The sequence below is a fragment of the Rattus norvegicus genome, chromosome 12 (assembly GCF_021556685.1).
Source record: "Rattus norvegicus strain SHRSP/BbbUtx chromosome 12, alternate assembly SHRSP_T2T, whole genome shotgun sequence".
NCBI lineage: Eukaryota > Metazoa > Chordata > Mammalia > Rodentia > Muridae > Rattus > Rattus norvegicus.
Window position 1 is genome coordinate 16998672 of NC_141545.1, and position 21586 is coordinate 17020257.

Below are 21586 nucleotides of genomic sequence, written 5' to 3' on the forward strand. Positions count from 1 at the left end.
GTTCCGCTCTTTAAGTCTTATTATTTAACATTTTAAGGTGGCATTGCCTACTGGCCACATGCATAGTCTTCCACAGTATTGTTTTAAATACCTTCCTGAAACCTAGAGCAATGCTGTTTGCTGTTTGCCACTACTGCTATGTGCCCTGGCTTGGTTGAGTTCATGAATTTGAAATGTGTGCATGTTTCACCTAAATCCCTTTGATTTAGCCAGCACTGTGGCCCACGTGGGTGAGTACCTCAGTTCCATCGATAGCACTGGGAGGATGTTTAATTTTAGTAATAAATTCCCTATTATTGCCCCCCTTAAGAACCTAATTTATGGGGGCTGGAGAGGTGGCTCAGCGGTTAAGAGAACTGACTGCTCTTCCAGAGGTCCTGAGTTCAAATCCCAGCAACCACATGGTGGCTCACAACCATCTGTAATGGGATCTGATGCCCTCTTCTGGTGTGTCTGAGGACAGCTACAGTGTACTCATAAATAAATAAATCTTTATTTAAAAAAAAAAAAAAGAACCTAATTTATTCAGATTGAGTCACATGAGTACAATGATGTGAATTTCTTCCTGAGACGTTGGCTCCCAACCTGAAAGGAGAAAGGAGAGGGTTGGTGCAGCTGGCAGAGTGCACTTCCTCTTGGGGCATGCGCTCTGTTCTACTCTGTCTCACCAGGGTTGTGCTTTCTCAGTTCCTCCCTCAGTATTCTCTGTCTTCTTCCTTCTCAAATATAATTCACAAAAATGTCGTTTAGAGCATGAGGAGTAAAAACAACACAGAAGCAGAGTGTTTTCCAACGGGAAGTGGCACTTGCCCAAACAGTAAATGTCCGTGGGCTGACCCCAAAGGCAGTTTTGTGATCCACTTCAAGGTACGCCTCGGCAGCTTGTACAGTCACAACTAAGGTGTGTTCCAGTCAGTTCTGTAAAACCAAGGACTCAGGAGTTATCCCCGGGAGGCCAGTTTTGAATTCCGCAGACCCGTGAGGGCCAAGACTAACAAGGTCAGGGGTTCCTATCTGACCACTGTGACTGTCCGTTTCATTGATCCTATCTACAGTGGCAGACACGCAAAGGAGTGTGAACGGTGGGAGCCCCTGTAAGGTGAGCCTGGCCGGCAGGGCAGAGTGTTGAGTTCAGAGCTGTGCGTAGCACACAGCACAGCGCTCCAGATCCACATTGAGTGGGGCTGCGGAAACACAGTTCAAGAAGGGCCATGTTAGAAAGAAACGTCACCGCTTGCAACAGAATGCTGATGGCTTCAGCCAAAATATTTTTAGATTTTCTTTCTAAGAAGATCATGACTTGCCAAGAACTGTATGCTTGGTTTTGAAATAATTGAAGCGTATTTTTTAAAATTCCCAACAAGGGATTGTTTATGGTTCAAAATCAACATAAAAGCAATTCGGAATGTTTTCATATCTGAAATGACAGAGTACTATACTTCTATTCCTGGCCAGGTGTCGGGCTTCTCCTGTAGAAGAGTCTGGTTTGATTTTTATATTGACTTGGAAATTTTGGATGGCATCATGGGGTGGGAAGCTGATGAACGTGATTGGTTAGAAAACACAAAACCGAAGTCCTTTCTGCCATAGCTCTCCTTCATCCCGCACATTGTCTGACTGGAACTTGTTAGGTTCACAGAGCTTAGGGGACAGTGTGTGTCCTTGGATCCTGTGACTTCTCCAGGTTATGTGCCTGTATAATAAGCAGTTCTCAGTGCCCACCATACCCAGGGTTACACAGCGCTTGTGTACAGAGGCCTTCAGTTTACAGCTCACAAGTCTGTTTATCTGGGACACTGTGGGAAGAACGGGGAGGCTGCCTGTTTTTTGCTTTTAGAAGGACCTCTGGCACCATGTAAAGTTGACCCTAGAGAGAACCCACTCCAGGGAAATGAGGACATGAGGCAGATAGGGAGTGGAGGAGACTCTGCTAAGAGACCCAGCAGCTGATCTGGGTGTGGACCACCTTCCCACTTCTGTTGAGTGGACTTGGGACACACACATCTGTGACTTCAGTTTGTCCAGAGTGCCATCTCCTCAGGGTAGGACAAGCACAGATGTGGGTGGGTAAGGCTCGTGTTCCTCCCAAGAGCTGGCCCACTTGATGGCACCAGTGCACAGTAAATGCCTGTTCTTCACGGGCATGACACGTAGGTGAGAGGTTGTCTACCGTGACTGGCTGCTGGGGTTAGGAGGGATAGGAGGCATGGTGCCGGAGAGTTCACTCTTACACAGAGAACACCAGGTCTGGCAGCACACTGGTTTCTGAGACGGAAGATGAGGGAGGAGGAGTGGCCTGGCAAGTCTGAGGAGCAGATGTCTGCAAATGCTCTTGAAAACGTGGTTGAGTCACTTGTACCCTGGTGACAGCTGAAGCCATGGGCTCTGTGCTCATTTTCCCTTTCCCCTGACCCTACCAGGGTCTTACCGTTTCATCCTTTCCCATCCACAGCTGGTCAGCTCGACATAAAAGTCCCTTTGGCTCTGGCTGGTGGCTATAAGGCAGTCCACCAGTACATTCCGTTGCGGCTTCCTATGCCGGTGGCAGCCATTCCCAATGAGTTCCTAGTTTCCAACTTGTAGTCATAAGACCTGTGTGGTTTCTGAGCTGGGTAGGATGACAGAGAAACTCTGGTCCGCCTTTATCAGAGGAAAGTGGCGGAGCTCAAGCACAGATCCCCAAGTGTACGAGAGCTGGCCTTGCAAGCCTGGTGGTCACCCTGCTTTTTGCTGGATGGAGGCTCCTTTGCCCTGGAATAGTCTCTGTTTCAGAGACTCCACAACATCCCAGGAGACCCAAGGCAGAACACTGTCTCTGCTGCAGTCTCCCTTGGTGCTGGTATTTTCCGAAACAAATACAGGAACTAAAATGAGAGAAAGAAGATGATTTTCTCTGTGGTTATCAGATAATCAGATTACTCTGGGGATTAGATAAAAATAAATCTTCTGTTCCTATAATTAGTTACTGTGATGAGTGAGTTCTCTTTTGTAAGGTGGTTACCTCACAGGGCTGGAGAAATGGCTCAGTGGGTAAGAGTGAATAGCACTGCTTGCAGAGAACGTGAGTTTTTCTTAGTGCCAACCATCAGGTGGCTCATGACTGCCTGTAACTCCAAATCCGACACCTCTTCTGACCTTCCTGGGCACACAAACATTCACACAAACACACAAACAAACCCAAAATCTGCCTTGAAAAGTTAAATCAGATACACAGGATTGGGCTGAGAGAAGGTGTAAACTAGAAAGGCCACGGTGAGTCTAAGAACAGAGTAGGCGTTCTTGACGTGAGAGGAGGAAGTTAGTTCACAGACATCCCTCTGCAGCTTCCCTGGGGAGCCGTGCTGCTCTCCACTTGTCTTGGGGTTTACTATTTGAAGCCCCTGAGGGCAACCTTGTCCCGTTTGCTTCCACTGTTCTGTTTCTCTTTATGCCTTTGCAAAACCACACAGTGTCTTCCCCTTATGGTTTTGTTCACAGGCCATGTTCTCATAGAGATTTCCAGCACCCACAAGAAACTCAACGAGACTCTCGATGAGAATGTAAGTGAACATTTGTTATATTTTTAAAATGTAGTTTTAAAAAGATTGCCTACAACTCAGATAAGATTTGATTTTTTTAAAAATTTTTCATCTTGTCAACAGTTCAAAAAATTCCATAAGGAGATTATCCATGAGTTGGAGAAGAAGACAGAACTTGATGTAAAGTACATGAACGTGAGTGTGCTTCTCACCCACCCGGCCACACCGGAGCTCACAGCCTAGGAGAGCTTTACACACACCATTAGAGGGTGTATGTGTCGTGCCTGTGCGTGCGCGTGTGTTTGTGTGTTTGTGTGTGTGTGTGCATGTCTGTGTGTCGTGCTGTGTGTGTGCACGCGCGTGTGCATGAGTGTGCATGTCTGCGTGTGTGTGTGACTGTGTATGTGTGTGTCTGTGCGTGTGTGTGTATGTGTGTATGTGTGTGTTCGTGTTCGTGTGTGTGTGATGCTGGGGATGACCTCAGGCCTGACATGATGCTAGGCAAACACTGCCACTGAGCTACATCCCCAGCCCTTAGTGCTGTTGTGTACTCACCAAAGCACTGACTACCCAGGGTCTAAATCCCTTGGAGAAAAGACAGAATTCAAAAGAAAGTACATAGTCCTAAGAATTCAAGTTGAATGGAGGGGATCCTCTGGGGCGTAGATATGGAGACAGTATGGCCCTCACTCTTAAGGCCCAGATTGGAGCTGGTCAGTCAGCGACACACAGTGGAAGTGTGAGCAGAGGTGACCCCAAGACAGCGTGTACAGTGCTCAGTGAGATATCTCGTTTAACTTACAGGCTACTCTTAAAAGATATCAAGCAGAACACAGGAATAAATTAGATTCTTTGGAGAAATCTCAGGCGGAGTTGAAGAAGATCAGAAGAAAAAGTCAAGGTGGACGAAACGCACTCAAATATGAACACAAAGAAATCGAGGTGAGCGCTTCAGCAATGTCTTCCTCTGTCAATCATGAATGCACAACTTAAGGGGAGGCTCACCTCAGCCAGCTGTACCCTGTCCACCAGCTTGTCCTGTGCTACCGCTGAGGTGAAACAAAAATATGTGGTAACATACGTCAGTAATCCCAACTCTCTCAAGGCTGAGTTGAAAGGGTCTAAAGTTCTAGGCTAGCCTGTGCTATATAGTGAGAGTTCTAGGCTAGCCTGTGCTACATAGCCTGTCTCAAAGAAAAGAAAAACAAAGCATGCGTAATCTAACTGAGTAATGCGGCATTTTCCAGAGTTAAGGTAAGCACATGGTACTCACTGGCTTTCCCTTAACTCTTGGGATTCACATGACTGTCCCTTCTGCTTGCTTGCTTTGTTTGTTTGAGGTAGGATCTCACTGCGTGGCCTGGCTAGCCTGAAACTCTGTGTAAACCAGATTAGTCCAGGACTCACAGAGACCTGTGTGCTGCTGCCTCTCAAGTGCTACTACTAAAGGTGTGCACACTCAGTGACACGAGGCCTCGCTGTCCTCATTTTACTACGGGAAAATCCTGTGATTGGCACCTGGAGCTGTGATCAAGTGTGAAACTTTCTAAGATGACTCTAGTCATCCCAAGAGTACAGAGTTGTAATGCCAGCTGCCCTCGGTAACCTTTCTCTGCACAAGTCAGTGTCTTAAAGATGGTGGTATCGGGGTTGGGGATTTGGCTCAGTGGTAGAGCGCTTGCCTAGGAAGCGCAAGGCCCTGGGTTCAGTCCCCAGCTCCGAAAAAAAGAACCAAAAAAAAAAAAAAAAAAGATGGTGGTATCCTCTCCGGCCAGGTTACACGGATTTGCCCAGTGTTTATCTGCATTTAGTGTTCACACCATAATCACACTACACTGGGTATAAAGGTGGCAGTGGAGAAGACTCACACCATGCAGCCATCAGATGCCTCCCGTCATCTCTCTATTACTTATCTCCACAGTATGTGGAGACAGTTACCTCTCGCCAGAGTGAGATCCAGAAGTTCATCGCAGATGGCTGCAAAGAAGCGCTGCTTGAGGAGAAGAGGCGCTTCTGCTTTCTGGTGGACAAGCACTGCAGCTTTGCCAGTCACATACACCGCTATCACCTGCAGGTGAGCGTGCGGCCCCGTGCACTAAGGGTGGCAGAAGCTTTATCTTGTACTCAAAAGTCCTTGGATGCCTTTCCTTACAGATTAGCACAGTAGAGAGCAATGGGCGCTTACCGAAGTACAGGTGGGATGAATGACCAAATATCCACTTACCATTAATTTACTAACTTATCCATATTTAAGATCCTTTTTGAAAAAATGACAGACTTGGCAGTTGTAACCCGGCTTGCCCAGCATGCCCTGGGCTTGCTCTCTAGCACACCTCATAAATTGGGTATGGCGAGGCACACAGTAATCCCCAGGAAGTGAGGGTAGGAAGGGCAGATGTTCAGAGTCATCCTAAGCTATGTAGTGAGTTTGAGGACAGCCTGGACAAAAACAAAGCAAAAAGACACAATACAAAAAAGTCAACTTTTGTAGACAGGTGTGCATCCTGGGTGTCACTGTCTGACTAGCCCATCTCTGGGTGTTTCTACCCAAGGCCACAGACACCCCTCCCCCCATTCACACCCATCAAGGCACTGAGTTCTGTCATTTTCCACTCTTGTTTACAGTGCTACTCACGATCACCTCAACCAAAGGCTGGCTTAGTTCCCGCCTTCTCAGAGGCAGCTGTTACAGTAGAGCCCAGGACACTTACCCAGCATTCTCTTCCTCTTTCTCCCCTTTTAATTCCCTTGAGCCTTGGTAACCATCCCAAGCTAGCATGACCAAGGTCGAACATTCACTGTTGCTCATAAGCAAGTGATTTAAGACAGCGTTCGATCCGAAATACAAGTTCTGCAGGAGCTAGACCTAAGCCAACTCTCTCTCCGGGAGAAAACCGCGCCCTTCAGGAGCATGTGTCACACATTCTGTTTCCTACCCTGAATATGCAGCTTCCGAATTCAGAGACTTAAAGGTCTAAGTGGTTATAATGAAAAAGAACTGCTGTCTTCGGTGCCTGCTCTTGTGTCTGCCCTGGTGTAGATACATCTGTCGATGCCCACGGTGCATTTACAGAGTCAGAGCACTGCTGAGTACCTGCCGAAGCCTGTGTGCTTCCTTGCTGAGGGCTCCTGCTGCTGCAGAATGGAGGGTCGCAGCTGCAGGGTACAGCAGTGCCCCACTATGTCCGGAGGTAACCTGGGCTATCTTTGGAAGCTCTAGTTACTGCCAGTGTCCTTCTTAGATTTACTAGGGTCCCAGTAGTGCGCTGTGAAACAGCACAGACCAATCCTGCTTCCTTCTGTACCAGAAGCATCTTCAGCTCTCTGAAAGCTGCTGTGTGATTCCTCCTGTTGCAGCTAGAGCATCCGAGTCCTTCCTCTAGCCAGTCTAGCAAGTGGTCCTCAGTGCCCTCTCCCCAGCCTGTCAGGGGCAGAAGTGTGTAAGCTTGAAAAACAATAAATAGTGTGTGGCCATGCAAAGTAGCTTCAGAGGGAGCCCTGCGTCCTTTTCAAACCAGAGTGCTGCCCTGGAAAGACAGTGCATTGACAGGTTTTGGGAGCCTCTAGAGTCTCACTACAGGAGCAGAGCCAGGTTATGGGAGGAGGAATGGCTCCTCAGCTTCAGCCTCCAGAACGTGCAATGTCTCAGCTCTGCCCATCGGTCTCTGTGCTGCCACCCAGCTACTGTGCGAGCCTGTTAGACTGTGACAGAAGGGCTCCCGGCACAGATATTCCTACCTGCTCCCTCCCACCCACCACTCCACCTGCAGGCTCTCCCACAGACAGACTTCCTGGACCAAAGTCTGAAACATTTGCCTAGTGCTTTCACTCTTGGGCCTCTAACCACCATAGACGTGCTGATTTTAGAAGGACTGGTCGGGAGGTGGTCATGGTCATTTCCGGGGACATCCAGACAATGAAAGAATCACACTGGTTGCTTACCTCTTCCACTTTAGCTTTTGTTTATGAGATGTACACACACACACACACACACACACACACACACACACACACACGTATGGTCCTGTGTTACCTGGAAGTTCTGTATTTGCTGAGGAAGCAGGTAAGTTCCTTTAGGTCCTGAGCCAGCCTCGTCAGCAACTGAGACACAGTAGATGCTCAGAGCGGCTTAAGCTGCTTGCTGAGTTAGACTCCGAGCCCCATGCCTGGTGGCAGAGCAGTAACATGAGGAGAGGCGCTGTTTGAGGTGGTCTTCACTAGCTCTTCTGACAGCGCTCCTTTGTCTTTGTTTCTTCTGTACTTACAGTCTGCAGAATTACTTAACTCCAAGCTGCCCCGATGGCAGGAAACCTGTTGTGATGCCACGAAAGTCCCAGAGAAAATCATGAACATGATAGAAGAGATAAAGACGCCCATCTCTACCCCAGTGTCCGGGACGCCACAGCCATCGCCCATGACGGAGAGAAGCAAGATGGTAGGATCAGTCCCCTTTCTGCATGCTTACTAGTGTGAGTTAGTTCAAATTGACTCAGAGGGCCAGGCCTGACTCTGATGGACACACACGAGTCCTCCTCTCCTATTCGCTGACCTGACTCCTAATCCTTCCCCGTCCTCCTTTACAACTAGAATGGACTGTGCCAACGTTTGATGCTCCACTTGACTGTGTCACCTTCACTTTAGAAGTGTATTGTTACTGTATTCCAACACAATAAGTTTATTTCCACTGACACAAATCCGAGAGAACAGACTAGAACGCTCTGGTGCCATCCAGAACCTGGAAGACAGCAGCAGGAGGATCATAAATTTGAGGCTGGCCTAGACTACATATTAGACCTTTCTCTAAAAGAAGAAGAAAAGAAATGATATGTTTGAGAATTGCTTCAGAATAATGCAGGCCTGACTTGCAAATCTGGGTGAAGGATACATGAAACAAGTTAGCCGTAAACCGATTGTAATCAAAGCTGTGAACTGAGCAAGTTAATGGAATGCGTTCAGAGCCTTTCAAAAGACTACTCAAGGGCTGGACAGATGGCTCGGCGGTGAAGAGCACTGACTGCTCTTCCAGAGCCTGAGTTCAATTCCCAGCAACCACATGGTGGCTCACAACCATCTGTAATGGGATCTGATGCCCTCTTCTGGTGTGTCTGAAGACAGTGACAGTGTACTCATATACGTGCAATAAATAAATCTTTAAAAAAAATTATTTCGGGGCTGAGGATTTAGCTCAGTGGTAGAGCGCTTACCTAGGAAGCGCAAGGCCCTGGGTTCGGTCCCCAGCTCCGAAAAAAGAACCAAAAAAAAAAAAAAAAAGAGCAAAAAAAATTATTTCGAGTGTAGACTCCTGTAGTCAAGTAGCGCTTAAGAGGGAGCCTACCTAGATGTGATATTTATACCTGTAGTTCACCACTCGGGAGGCAGAGGCAGGCAGCTCTCTCTGAGTTTGAGTACAGCCTGGTCTACATGGACAGTTCCAGGCTAGCCTGGAATACATAGTGAGACTCTTTGTCAGAATGAAGTCTTCTGAAGTATTCCCAGGTAGGAAAGTGGGGTTTCTGCCATATGGTGAGAAGCACCTGGAAATGTGTATTGTTCTCTGGCCACACTAGTCTAACAGTAGACTAATAGACATTTGTTCCTACAGATTGGGAAAGACTACGACACCCTTTCTAAATACTCACCGAAGATGCCCCCCGCTCCTTCAGTCAAAGCCTACACCAGTCCTCTGATTGACATGTTCAACAACCCTGCCACGGCTGGACAGAGCGCAGAGAAAACCAACAACTCCACAGGTAAGAGGTTTACTTCACTTTTCTGTGCATGCGTGCAGTGTGAGTGTAAGCTGCATGCGTGCTAGGGGCCAGGAGGAGGTGTTAGCTCCCCTGGAGGTGGAGCTGCAGACGATCGTGAGCCCCTTGCTCTGGATGCTGAGAACCGAACCCGGGTCCTTTCACAACCCAGGCAGTGCTCTAACCACTGAGCCAGCTCTCCAGCTCTGTCCACATTTTAAAAAGTGATTTTTTTTTTTTTTTTTTTTTGATAAATGAACTGTGAGGGAAAAGCAGAAGGCAGACACACAGCTCTAATGGACACATACAGCCCTGGCTTTGAATGACTTCTACCTCAGAGAAGTAATACTGGAAGTAATACTGGAACTAAGTGCAGCTCCACGGTAGAGCATCAGTCAAGCATGTGTGAAGCCCTAGGGCCCGCTCCCAGTATTTGGGGTGGGGTGGGGGTAGGGAGAGTAAGGGGGATGCACTAAATAAGGTCTAGTCTAAACCATAGGACATTGGATAGGTGACATGTTTCTGTAGCACTAATCTATGGTAGATAGATAGCTACAAAGTAAATATTTTGTTGAAAAGAATTTCTTTAGATTTTTGTTTATTGTGCGTGCTTCTGTGTGGGTGCAAGCACTTATGGTGGCCAAAAGAGGGATAGGATGCCTTGCAGCAGGAGTTAGAGGCAGCTGTGAACCACTCGCCATGTGTGCTGGGAGCCTAATTCAGGTTCTCTGCAACTGTAATTCCTGTTCTTACCCACTGAGCCATCACTGCAGCTCGTGAGGTGTTGTAATTAAAGACAATCAGGATAGAGCGTGATAAATTCATTTCACAGAGCATTCCTATCTGAAAGCTCCTTCAGGACAGACCTGATGGTAGTCAACTTGTGCCCTGGAGAGAACCACAGAGTACAGTGTTCAGCTGTAGGGGAAGATGAGAGATCGCAGGAGGAGATTTTATAACGACAGGCAGGATTGCTCAGCATGGGAAAATAATAGCTTGTAGTTATTTGCTTTTGAAGAAAGGTAAAGTCCATAATTCAGTTGAAATAACTCCGGTTCCTTCTAGTAAAAGCCAAGTGAAAAGTTCCAGCAGATTGGGTGTTTGGAGTAATTAGAGACATGTTAAGAACAGCTAAATTGTATTATATTTGTTATGGAGTCCGTGATAAGACGGGCATCTTAAAGCCCGTGCTAGTCTCCCGTCTCCTGGAGCAGCACACAGCAGTGTGTGTTTCAGTTGAGAGACCATTGCAGCACAGTGCTCAAGTGCTCAGCTGCTCCAGTAGCTATGGTCGGCCGCCATTTGCCAGTCGTGACAGGACCAGTCTGGGAACTCTTGTAGGCTCATTTCTGTGTTCATCAGTGTCAGCATTCACCGAGCCTTCCTCCGGAGGCTGGCTGGTGGCTGCACAGCACTGAGGTTCCAGAGACGCGGGTACTTAGTAAGTTCTCACTGCACATGCTCAGTGAGAGGCCAGAGCACCAGCATTTCCAGCTCCCTCCTTTTTCTTGTAACCCAAGGGAAAGGTGGTGGGTCTAGGCGGCTGCCTCAGCTGCCTCTGTGTTCCAAACTGAAAGAGCAGGAAAGTGCGGGCCCCTCACCTGGCTGCCATGGGACAGGTGAGACTGGCATGCTGTGCTGACCTTCTCTTATTATGAGTGCTCTTGGCTGCTGGGCTCCTCTGCCCGCTGTTAAAGCCTTCAGGCTGAGGCATACTGGTTTCCTCCTCGTGGGCAACGTGAAAGGTCTGGAAATAGGCCAAAGTTTAAGTTTCCATAAAAGGATCATGTAGGCAAGACACAGAAACAAGTGGTTTCCTGGGGTCATTCTTCAAACTTGCCCACCAAGTGTTCTCTGAATCACCATCACGGCCTTGCTCACTTCAGCAAACACTGGGGACGATCCCAGTTTACAGCGGTCGGTCTCTGTTGCAACTGGGCTGAACATGATGAAGAAGCAGAAAGTGAAGACCATCTTCCCTCACACCGCTGGCAACAATAAGACCTTACTGAGCTTTGCCCAGGGGGACGTCCTCACACTGCTCATTCCCGAGGAGAAGGACGGCTGGCTCTACGGGGAGCATGACACCACCAAAGTGTGAGTTGGCACCAGCACATCTGCATCAGGTTCAAATGGCCTTGCCTCAGAGAGCAGCTGTCTGTCCTGTAAACTTCGAGCTGTCTGTGGGTGCAGGAGCCCTTTGTACCTCTTTACAGTCGGGGTCACTGCTGTCATTATATCCTAGGCTGTGTTTATATCTCGTGTATATAGGTGAGCTTGGCACAAGAATAGATCAGCAGATGATATTAGGTTCCTGCTCACAAAAGGCATACGTAGTTTATATTTACGTACTGTGTATGTGCATGTGTGTGTGTGTATAGCATGTGTATGAGGACAACCTCCAGGAATCTGTTCTCTCCTTCCAACATGCTGAGTCCTGAGATCATCAAACTACTATTGGTGTGTGTGTATGTGTGTGTGTGTGTGTGTGTGTGTGTGTGTGTGTGTGTGTGTGTGTGTGTGTGTGTGTATGTGTGTGTGTGTGTGTGTGTGTGTAGGAGACACCTGAAACAGCCTCCATTTCATTCAGCCCCTTTGTGAGTGGCTAGCCATCCCACCTGTCATCAGGATATCCTCAAGTGTGAGTACTTCCTGCCTGTGTGCCTACCTCAGGTATCACAGACAGAGGAGTCTTTCTTCTTTGTCTTACCTTTAGGAGGGGCTGGTTCCCATCATCATACACAAAGTTGCTGGAAGAAAACATGAAGGAAGCTATGTCTGTACCAACACCAAGGTAGGGAATATGGCCCAGCTCTCCTAGCAACTGAAGCGTACCTTGACCCTAATGTCCCAGACACATTAGAGCTACAGCCTTGTATGCAGCCACCCTGGGATTAGCCTTCAAAGCTGGGCTGATAGGAGCCAATGGCTGCTCCCCTGTGGTTTCTGTGGTCCATGAGCTTCCCTGATTATCTGCTATGATACAGCCTGGCCCAGCCCACCAACTCCTCACCCCTTCCTGTCCCCACCGGTTGCACACTAAGCCCACAGGGCATGGCCTCTGTTTCCCACCAGCAGCGTAGACTGTGCAGCACTCTGCTGTGATGCTCTCTCACCTCAAGTTCCGGCCTGGTGCTGTTTTCTTTCCTCCCTGTGTCCCACTTAGTGACCTCTGTGGGTCTGTTTGCTTCACCACACAGACATTCACGCTTCTCAGGACCCATCAGTACTCTCTTATCTGTGTCTCCTGGGCTATTTCATCTATTTTTTTTTTACATTTTATTTATTTTATTTTGTGGGAGGAAGCAGATCCATAACACATATGTAGAAGTCAGAAGACCATCTGCAGGAATCGGTTCTTTCCTTTAGTCATGTGGGTCCTAGCGCTGAAACCCAGGTTATCAAGCTTAGCAGCAGGAGTGCTTCCCCCCTGAGCAGCTCAGCAGCTGCTCTCATGGTCCTCCTGTCACCGCCTCCTGATTCCCCAGTTCTTCAGGGTAGGCTGTGACCAGGAAAATAGCCATCTTGGAGCTGGAAGGATGGCTTGGGGTTTAAGAATGCTTTCTGCTGTTGTAGAGGACCCAAGTTCAGTTCTCAGTCAGGTAGCTCACAACTGGTAAAACATATATTTAAAAACTAAAAAAAAAAGGCTAGACATGATGACATGTGCCTTTAATCCCAGCACTTGGGAGGCAGAGGCAGGCGGATCTCTGTGAGTTGGAGGCCAGCTTGGCCTACAGAGTGAGTTCCAGGACAGCCAGGGCTACACAGAGAAACCCAGTCTCAAAAAAACCAAAGAGAAGGAGAAAGTGATTGGGGGGGGGGGGGGGCTACAGTTTAAAACTGAGAACACTGAGACACAGGAAGATTGTAAGAACCTGCTTGCCAGGTGTCATAGCGCACACCTTTAATTGTAGCACTCAAGAAGCAGAGGTGTGCAGATCCGAGTTCAAGCCAGCCTGGTTTATATAGTGAATTCTTGGACAGTCAGCGCTACACAGTGAGACCTGGTCCCAAATAAAAAATAAATAAATAAAAGAACCTTGCTCAAGGGCATACAGATAAGAGTAGACCAAAACGGAAGTCAGTTATGACCCATCCAGGCTGAACATTATCCGGTGTGGATATTTAGGTCTTAGGTATTTCTAGCTGGCTGCACACTGGACCCTCAGGAGTGACGTCCACACTGGACTGGTCATCTTTATCATGAACTCCCTCACACATGCTGTTCTCTACCTCTGAAGCCTCAGTGCCATGCTCAGCAGCCTTCAGCCCCTCTCCCCAGAGAGTATCTCCATATGTTCCTCTCTCGCAGAGTCTAAAAATACTCTCATACCAAGAAGGAAGCTGTCTGTTTGGGGAGGGGTAAGGGTTGTTTTTTGAGGCAGGGTCTCAATATATAGCTAAGGATGCATGCACATGTATGTAAACATACATCCTTAAGCATATAAACTATCGAGTGTATGCAGTGCCGTTGTCCTCTCTTCACCTTTGTTTCATGTGTATTGTTTTGATTTTATGAATGTCCGTGAACCACATGCATACACAGTGCCTTAGAGGGTACAAGAGGGCACTGGATCCTGGGAATGGAGTCACAGATAGTTGGGGGTCCCCATCACAGGGATACTGGGGACCAAGCTGGAGTTCTCCGGAAGAGCTCTTAGCTGCTGAGCCATCTCTCCAGCTACACTTCATCTTCACTGTCAGACACCATGGGTATTTAGGGTATCGGGGTCCAAGTGGCCTGACCTTGTCTGACTTGGCCTCCTCACTTTTGACGTTGAGCTCTGCACCAGTGAGAAGCATCAGCACTGTGGATCTGACTGAGAAGAGCAGCGTTGTCATCCCTCCTCCTGACTACCTGGAGTGCCTGTCCATGGGAGCCACCTCCGACAAGAGAGCAGACGCTGCCAAGATACCTTCTACTTCTACCTTCAAAGCCCCAGTGCCCAGACCAGATGCCACGTCCACATCTCCCGTGAGTGCTGGAGGGGCAGGCTCTGTTGATGGGGTGAGGGCCTCGGGTTTTCTTCTTCATGCACACATTCTCTCCCCGGCTCTAAGCCCTCTTTGCTTTTTAGTTTCTCTTATGTAGGAGAATCGGTGCCATTAGTTTGCTAGAGCTTTGCTGTCTCCTTGCTTTTGTCTTAGTTTTTTATTCATTTAATTCTCTTCCTCTTCCCCTGCATTTTGTTCCTTTTCTGAAAAGAGGAAGGACTGAGCTTAAAAATGGGGACTTTGTACCAATGTGCAAAACTACCCCTGTGAAAGGAAGTGGGGGGCTTGGGCTCCTGGCTGCATCCTTGTCCGTCCTTGGCAATGGCAGACGGAGTGTCTCCAGAGTACCTGTACCCGTGAGCTCTAGACCAACAAGCAAGGCCCAGGCTTCTTTGGAATTCAGTGATTAGAAGCGGGTAATAAACCAAAACAGGATAAAAGCCATGCTGGGGGCAGGCGTGTGTGTGACTAATGATTGAATAGCATCCTGGGTGGATGTGGCAGGTTACTTTTGTTTAAAGTTTAGCGTCCCAAGATGGAGCCCCAAGGAAGGGGAAGAAAAAACCATTCCGAGTGGGAGGCCTCCAGGGATCCCACTGGGATGGCCGCCAAGCTGGCTGGGGAGGAAGGAGCAAGACCTTCAGCCAGACTTATGAGATGCATTCGTGCATCTAAGAGTCAGCCCTTCTGTGGCAAAGGACAATGGACAGCATATGTGGCTATGGTCTCTCTGAAGTGACATTCAAGCTATGACAGGAAAGAGTCATTGTGTAGAAGTCCTGGGAGATGTTTCCAAGGCAGAGTGCAAAAAGTTTAAACACTGTGTGCAATGTGCACACACAGGGCATGGAGTAGATGTGTGGCTCTCGGTCAGGGGGACTTCCGGATAGTTCTTTTCAGGGAGGACAGAAGAGGAAAAGATAGAGAAAAGGAAGACAGCTGAGAAGTCAGGGTGCATCCAGGCAAAGGAGCCTGATGTGCATCCTCGGTGTCCAGTCTGAAGAGACGGAGAAAGGAGAATTGCCATGAGTTCAAGACCCACTTGGGATATGTAGTAAGTCTCAGGCCAACACAGGCTGCACAGTGAGACCCTGTCTCAAACAATTGCATGTCACAGCTTCAAGTACATGGTGAGCTGAGTCTTCATGTTTCCCTGCTTTGGTGAGACTCCATTTTCTCCTGCAGAAGTTCAAGTGTAATGCAAACAGGACAACGGACGGCCTTAACTCTCTCAGCTGCAACAGTCAAGTCACTCAGCAACCTGGCCATAGAACGACTGAAAAGAGAGGACTCGTTTAAAATTCTAACAGGGCCAGCATATCCTCAAAGCCCCACGATTTTTTGTGAACATCATCAACTAGTCATTACTCTAATTCCTGGTAATGTCGTTAAAATAGTTTATAAATCAAGATGTAGTGGCAGATACAGTCCTGCAATACTAGCACTCAGGCAGTAGAGTCCAGAAGATTTGAAGTTCGGCATCATCCTTAGTTATATTTATATATTTATATTTTTATATATTTATATATATATATATATATATATAGAGAGAGAGAGAGAGAGATATTTGTAGTATACTCATTTGAGTCTGGGTCTTGTAATTAGTTGAGGGGATTCATGAGTCTTTCTCATTGACAGGTCTCCCTTCATTCTCTTTCCCTTCCATTGTTGTTTAGGAAACCAGGTCATCTGTCCTGGCCCCCAGTCTGTGTTGTGTTGATTCCATCCCTGTACTGCCTTTACTGTGTCCCCTCACTGTCCTGTGTTTCTGGAGCTCCAGTCCAGTCCGTTTCTCTCTGCTGCTCTATGATCACTTGTCATTGGAGTCAACACGATTTCTCTTTTTGTGACAGCAACAGTTAATGGATTGTCACCTGGTTATCTAGTGTGTTTTAAAGTTAAAGAATCCTGTCCAAGACAGGTCTGATGGCCTACTCCCAGCTACTTGGAGGCTACAGCAAGAGGATTGCAAGTTCAAGCCCAGCCTAGGCGACTTAGTGAGATTCCTTTTTTCAAATCAAAAGAAAAGGTTAGGGTGTCGCTCAGTAGAGTATGCATAGACAGCACTCATGAGACCCTGAGCCCCACCCACCCACCCACCAAGAAACCCCAGCCTCATCATGCAGCTGCCATGGGTTTGACTGCTTGTCTGTCATTTTGCAGATGGTTGACCCCAAAGCTTTCTGTTTGCTAGACATGTGCTCTGCCACTGAGCTACATCCTTATGGCTCCCAACATTTTGTTTTTCCTACGTATGAGTACTCGTGTTCCATGCCTACGTGAGTTGGTGCTCATGGAGGCTGGGAGAGGGCACGGAGCTGCAATTACAGTTGTGAGCTGCACAATGAGGCTGGGACCAAACTCAGCTCCTCCAGAAGAGAGAGCAGCAGGTGCTGTTAGCCTTCGAGCCATCTCTCCAGCCCCCAGAACATCTTTTTATCTTCAGTAACCTTGCCACATGAGCCAAGGGAGTTGACAGAGTAACCCTCACTTCATAGGAAAAAGCGAATTGACAAGTCCAGTTTTAAAAATAAACAACAATAACAAAAAGGATTCTCAAAAAAATACTTTTTTTCTGGGCGTGATGGCGCAGACCTTTGATCCCAGCACTGGGGAGGCAGACACAAGTGGCTGTCTGTGAGTTCAAGGTCAGCCTGGTTTACAGGTCGAGTCCCAGGACAGTCAAAGCTGTAAGACCCTGTCTCAAAAAAGAAAAAGTAAATAACTTATTCTGTATTTAGCATTTCATAGTTTAACTAGGACCTAGGTTTGTTTTTAACTTCTTACTTGCCTAAATCATAAGATATGTCACTATTGAGAAACTGAGTCAGTATGGTAGCACATGATCCCAGCATCGGGAGGCTGGGGCAGGTGGACAGTGAGACTCTCTCAGAAGCACCACCCCTCCAAAGAGAAAACAAACCAGGAGTCTGCCCCTCTTCTGCAGTGTTCCTGAGCCCTAGAGGGGATGGCATGAACACCTTGCCCACACTCAAGTCCACAGTGACTGAATGTTTGCTAAAGATCAGAGTCCAAATTTTGTCCTCGGCCTTTTGTAATATTTAAAATACCTTATAACTACATCTTATCTAAGGTGCACTTCGGGATAGAGTACCTGTGTAACATGCACGAGATCCTGGGATCCATCCCAGCACATACATACGTGCAGACAAACACTTGTTAAATATGTACAATTAAAAAATGAGATTATAAAAAAATAATTAAATCAACAACAAAACCCCAGAGAGTCCCAAAGCAAACATGGTCATGGCGCTCGCCATTTGGAGCAACATTAACTGCGTCCTCCGTCTCTGCTCCTGGGACTCCTGATCTGAGCCTGTCTGGTGACGGAGGAGCGTCGATGGAAGACTGTAGCTTGCCTGGATCTTGAATATGATAACAGCAATGATCTAGAGAGCTAGGGGATAGCTCAGGGGTGGAACAAGCAACTAGAACGTAGAAAACCCTGACTTTAACCCCCAGCACCATTCAAAAAAAAAAGGATGGATTTGGTTTAGTTCCATTTTCTCAAAGCTAGGAAAATGTTAAAAGGAACATTTAGTAATGCTTATATTTCTAGGATATGATTAACATTAATTATGTTTCTTTTGATACAGATTTAGATAAATATAAACAGATGGATGTGGGTGGGTGGACGGTTGGATGATTGATATTTTCATCTCTAGTCTTGACCTGACACCCACACTTAGTAGAATCATAGCATTTTCTCCTGCCATTACCAGCTGAGCCGCTGCGCCTGGACCCTGCTGAGAGCTGGCCTGGTGGGGTAACTTAAGGTCGGAATGGATTACAGGGCCTCGGGAAGTGGAGACCGGAATGACAGCCACTTCCTAGGTCCTGCAGTGGATTGGGAAATGTCCCTAGCAGTGGTTATCAGCACAAGGAGGGAAGGGAGCTGGGAGCTCTGGCTGATAAGGCCCATTCCACTGCCTTCCTGATCCATCAGATAATGGAAACTACCAGCTAGTAAAAGTCTGACGTCACTAGAACGTAGTGGAAGTGTAGCTCAGTCGCGTGCTTGCTTAGCATGAACAGAGCTGTGGGCTCCATCCTGAGCACCACAGAAACCTAGCATAGTGCTACAGAGCTCACATCTTTAGTGCTCAGAGGGAGAGGCAGGAGATGAGGAATTCACAGTCACGGCTAGCCTTGGCTACATGAGATCCAGCCTCAAACAAACAAGCAAAAGAGCGATTGGCCTTCAATATCCAAAGGCAGAGATATTTGCGAGTCCCTGCCCAGTCCACTAAGGATGTTTACTTTGCCTTATCTTACACTGAGGAGAAACAGACAGGACCCCACACAAATGCAGAGGCTTCCTGTTAGAGGTCGAGGTTGCATGACGATTTGTACAGTTACCACCAATTACAGAAAGGGTCCTGGGCAAACTGCAGGGAGAACAGTACTCTTCCATCGACACTGCTCCATCACCAGACAGGCTCAGGAGTCCCAGGAGCAGAGACGGAGGACACAGAGTGAGTGTTGCTCCAAAGAGTGAGTGCCATGACCACGTTTGCTCTGGGACTCTCTGGGGTTTTAATTTTACATTTTTAACAAGTCTTTGTCCGCACGTACATATATGTGCCACATGCATACCTGGTACCTGAAGGAAGTCCAAAGAAGGCATTAGATTTCCTGGAACTGGAGCCACATATGGTTGTAAAATAGCATGTTGGTCCTGGGAATTGAAGTCGGGACCACTGCGAGGGCAGTCTGCCCTGCCTTCAGCTGCCCAAACGCGCTATTATAGACATGTGTCCCTATACCCAGGGAGATGGCCAGTCTTTTGAGTTTAAGAAAATGTATTGCTATGGAGACAGAGTGGCCTTTAACTCAAATCCTCTTCCTGTCCTTACCTACCAAGGGCTGAGATTGCAGGCGTATGTCATCATACTGAAATGGACATCTTTACGAGGTGTCCCAAGTCCCTTAGGCTTCCTCAGCAGGACCCCGCCCACCCTGGGTCGCATAGCCCTTTACTCCTGAAAGTGTCTTCCTAAAGAACGAGTCGTGTTCGGTTAAACTGAGACCATCTTGTAAGGGGTCGAGCTCTTGGCCCTGTGCATCTCCACAACGACCTCTGTACAGTAGGAAGGGGACAGTGGGACAGAAAGCAAGTGACCAGTGTACGTAAACATGTGCACTGGGTAGTCAGAGTGTCTGCACCCCGGCCCTGCCCATTACCTCCTGTTGGTCATTGCCCTTTCCAGACTCAAGGCCACTGCTGCCCTGGCGTTTTAGAGACAAATTGGCCCATTCCCTAATGGCCTGCCTGGCTCCAGTTGAGCACCTTGGCTTGGCCTGCATCATCCCATTTTGTTCTGTGTGCTCAGGGGCCAGCACCTTCACTAGCTGTCAGGAGATGGCACAGCATGGGTGACAGGCCCTGCCTGTCTGCCATGGTACCCCCAACTGCAGGGAAGGGGAGTGGGGAGGGCAGGCTTGGGGGCAGCAGTCCTTCCTGTCTAGGAAGTGGGAGGTAGGCCAGCTAAGATAGGCAAACAGTAATGGTGTATTTTGTTTGGTTTTTTTTTTTTTGGTCCCCCCCCCCCCCCCCGGAGCTGAGGACTGAACCCAGGGTCTACCACTGAGCTAAATCCCCAACCCATAATGGTGTATTTTGAAGTCACCCTGATGGACAGCACTCAAAGTTGGTCTAGAAATTAGACTGCTGCTGGAGGGTTGAGGCAGAGGAGAAGCTGCCTGAAAACTTGTCTTTGTTGCGGCGTGATGTCCTGAAATACCTGTTGGAAGTTGAAAACGCCTGGTCCCCTAAGCTATGGCCCATCCTAGCGTAGTAAGGCAGCACACTGCAGAGGGCCAGACGCTGTCTCAGCGCTACCTGAGCATCCCATGGGAGGGGACTGTATCATGTACCACCAGCCCAGGAAAAGACCACATCCAAAACGCACAGTACAGTTTTCTAGTGAACGTGTCACTTTCACACTGTTGTACGCCATCACACCAAACCACCAGTCACGGTACTTGGTTTTTAAGTAAATACTTTATTAAAATATACAAGTTCATGCACCAAGCACAGGAATAACACATAAAGAGTAAGTACACTCTTTTTTTTTTCATTTTTTAAAAACAAGATCATATAGTCCACACTAGCATAATATTTGCTGTGTAGCCAAGAATGACTTTGAACTTCTGATCCTCCTGCTTCCACTTCCATGGTACTGAGATGCTTGATGCCACTATGACCAGTTTATGAAGTTCTGGGAATGAAACCCAGGGCCTCGTGAATAATACCAGCTGAACTACATCCCTAGATCTTTGGGAATTAGGTCAGGGGCTCACTATGTGGCCCAGGCTGGCCTCGAACTCTTCTCCTGTGTTAGCTTCCCAAGTGCTGGGCATATGGGCATTGGATACCAGACCTGCCTGGCCTGGAAGTGAATTTTCTTGAAATGGTTGTAGGATCAGCAGCAGATTGAGAAACAACATTCTCAGATCCCCAGGACCCTCTGTGTGTGCCCCATAGTCATTGCCTCTTCTCTATGGCCAGGATCCCCATGTCCTGGCATCATTGCCTCTTCTCTAAGACCAGGATCCCCATGTCCTGGCATGGGGATCTCACAGGGACAGACTGGATGACAGTCAAGCGCTAGTTTTCTGTCAGACTTTTGGTTGTTTCTACCTGGGGCTGTAAGAGAGACCCATTCAGAGCGTGTTGGTGAGGGCACCTTAAGATGCACTGAGCTTGTGGTTTTAGGCAGGTTTTAGCAGGTGCGGTGCTGTCAGGTGGAGAGAGAGCCTTATAGTTTCCAGTTGAGCATCTGGTGCTGTCCTCCTAAGGCCACACAGGATAGGTCAGTGTTTGCCCAGAGGAAAACAGAAGGCAGCCATTTCCTGTGGGAAGAGTCTGCTTATGGGAAGTGAGGCAGCCTGGGGCTGCAAGGCTGCATTTCTGGTCTGCCTTCTGGGCACCCAGAGGCTCCTTCCAGACTGAGGCTGCTGCCTGGCTTACTGCTCCAGGCAGTCCAATCATGCCGGCGATCTGAGCAGGCAATCGACAGGCCAGCCCTCCTGATGTTCTTTAAGAAGAAATCATAAATTGTCTCTTAATCACCCTATCAAATGAAGTTACATCAGAGGTGACTTGTCCAGAGCAACCGAGGGCCCTGCAGGAAGAAATCACTTAACACCACTTCAAGCCTGATTAAGATGTGCCAAGCCAGGCAGTCGCTTTGTGCTTCTGACGATATACATGAAGTCCTGTGCTAGATGACTGCTGACTCCAGGCAACCCAGAGGCTGAGGTCACGGCCCAGGTGCCTCCAGCCTGCCTCTGGCTGAG

The 21586-nt window shown here is 48.0% G+C and overlaps 1 protein-coding gene across 2 annotated transcripts in view; it reads left to right on the forward strand.

Annotated features, from left to right (window-relative positions):
* The window catches only part of Baiap2l1 (BAR/IMD domain containing adaptor protein 2 like 1), an 89455-nt gene that overhangs the window by 65490 nt on the left and 2379 nt on the right, over positions 1 to 21586 (forward strand). For both annotated transcript variants that reach the window (XM_087578230.1, NM_001034140.1), the window contains 9 exons: positions 3478 to 3539; positions 3642 to 3713; positions 4323 to 4460; positions 5440 to 5592; positions 7786 to 7953; positions 9121 to 9268; positions 11152 to 11362; positions 11982 to 12059; positions 14051 to 14243. In XM_087578230.1, the coding sequence (XP_087434356.1) occupies positions 3708 to 3713; positions 4323 to 4460; positions 5440 to 5592; positions 7786 to 7953; positions 9121 to 9268; positions 11152 to 11362; positions 11982 to 12059; positions 14051 to 14243 (1095 nt within the window). In that variant the 5' untranslated portion in view covers positions 3478 to 3539; positions 3642 to 3707. The remainder of the gene's footprint in view (positions 1 to 3477; positions 3540 to 3641; positions 3714 to 4322; positions 4461 to 5439; positions 5593 to 7785; positions 7954 to 9120; positions 9269 to 11151; positions 11363 to 11981; positions 12060 to 14050; positions 14244 to 21586) is intronic.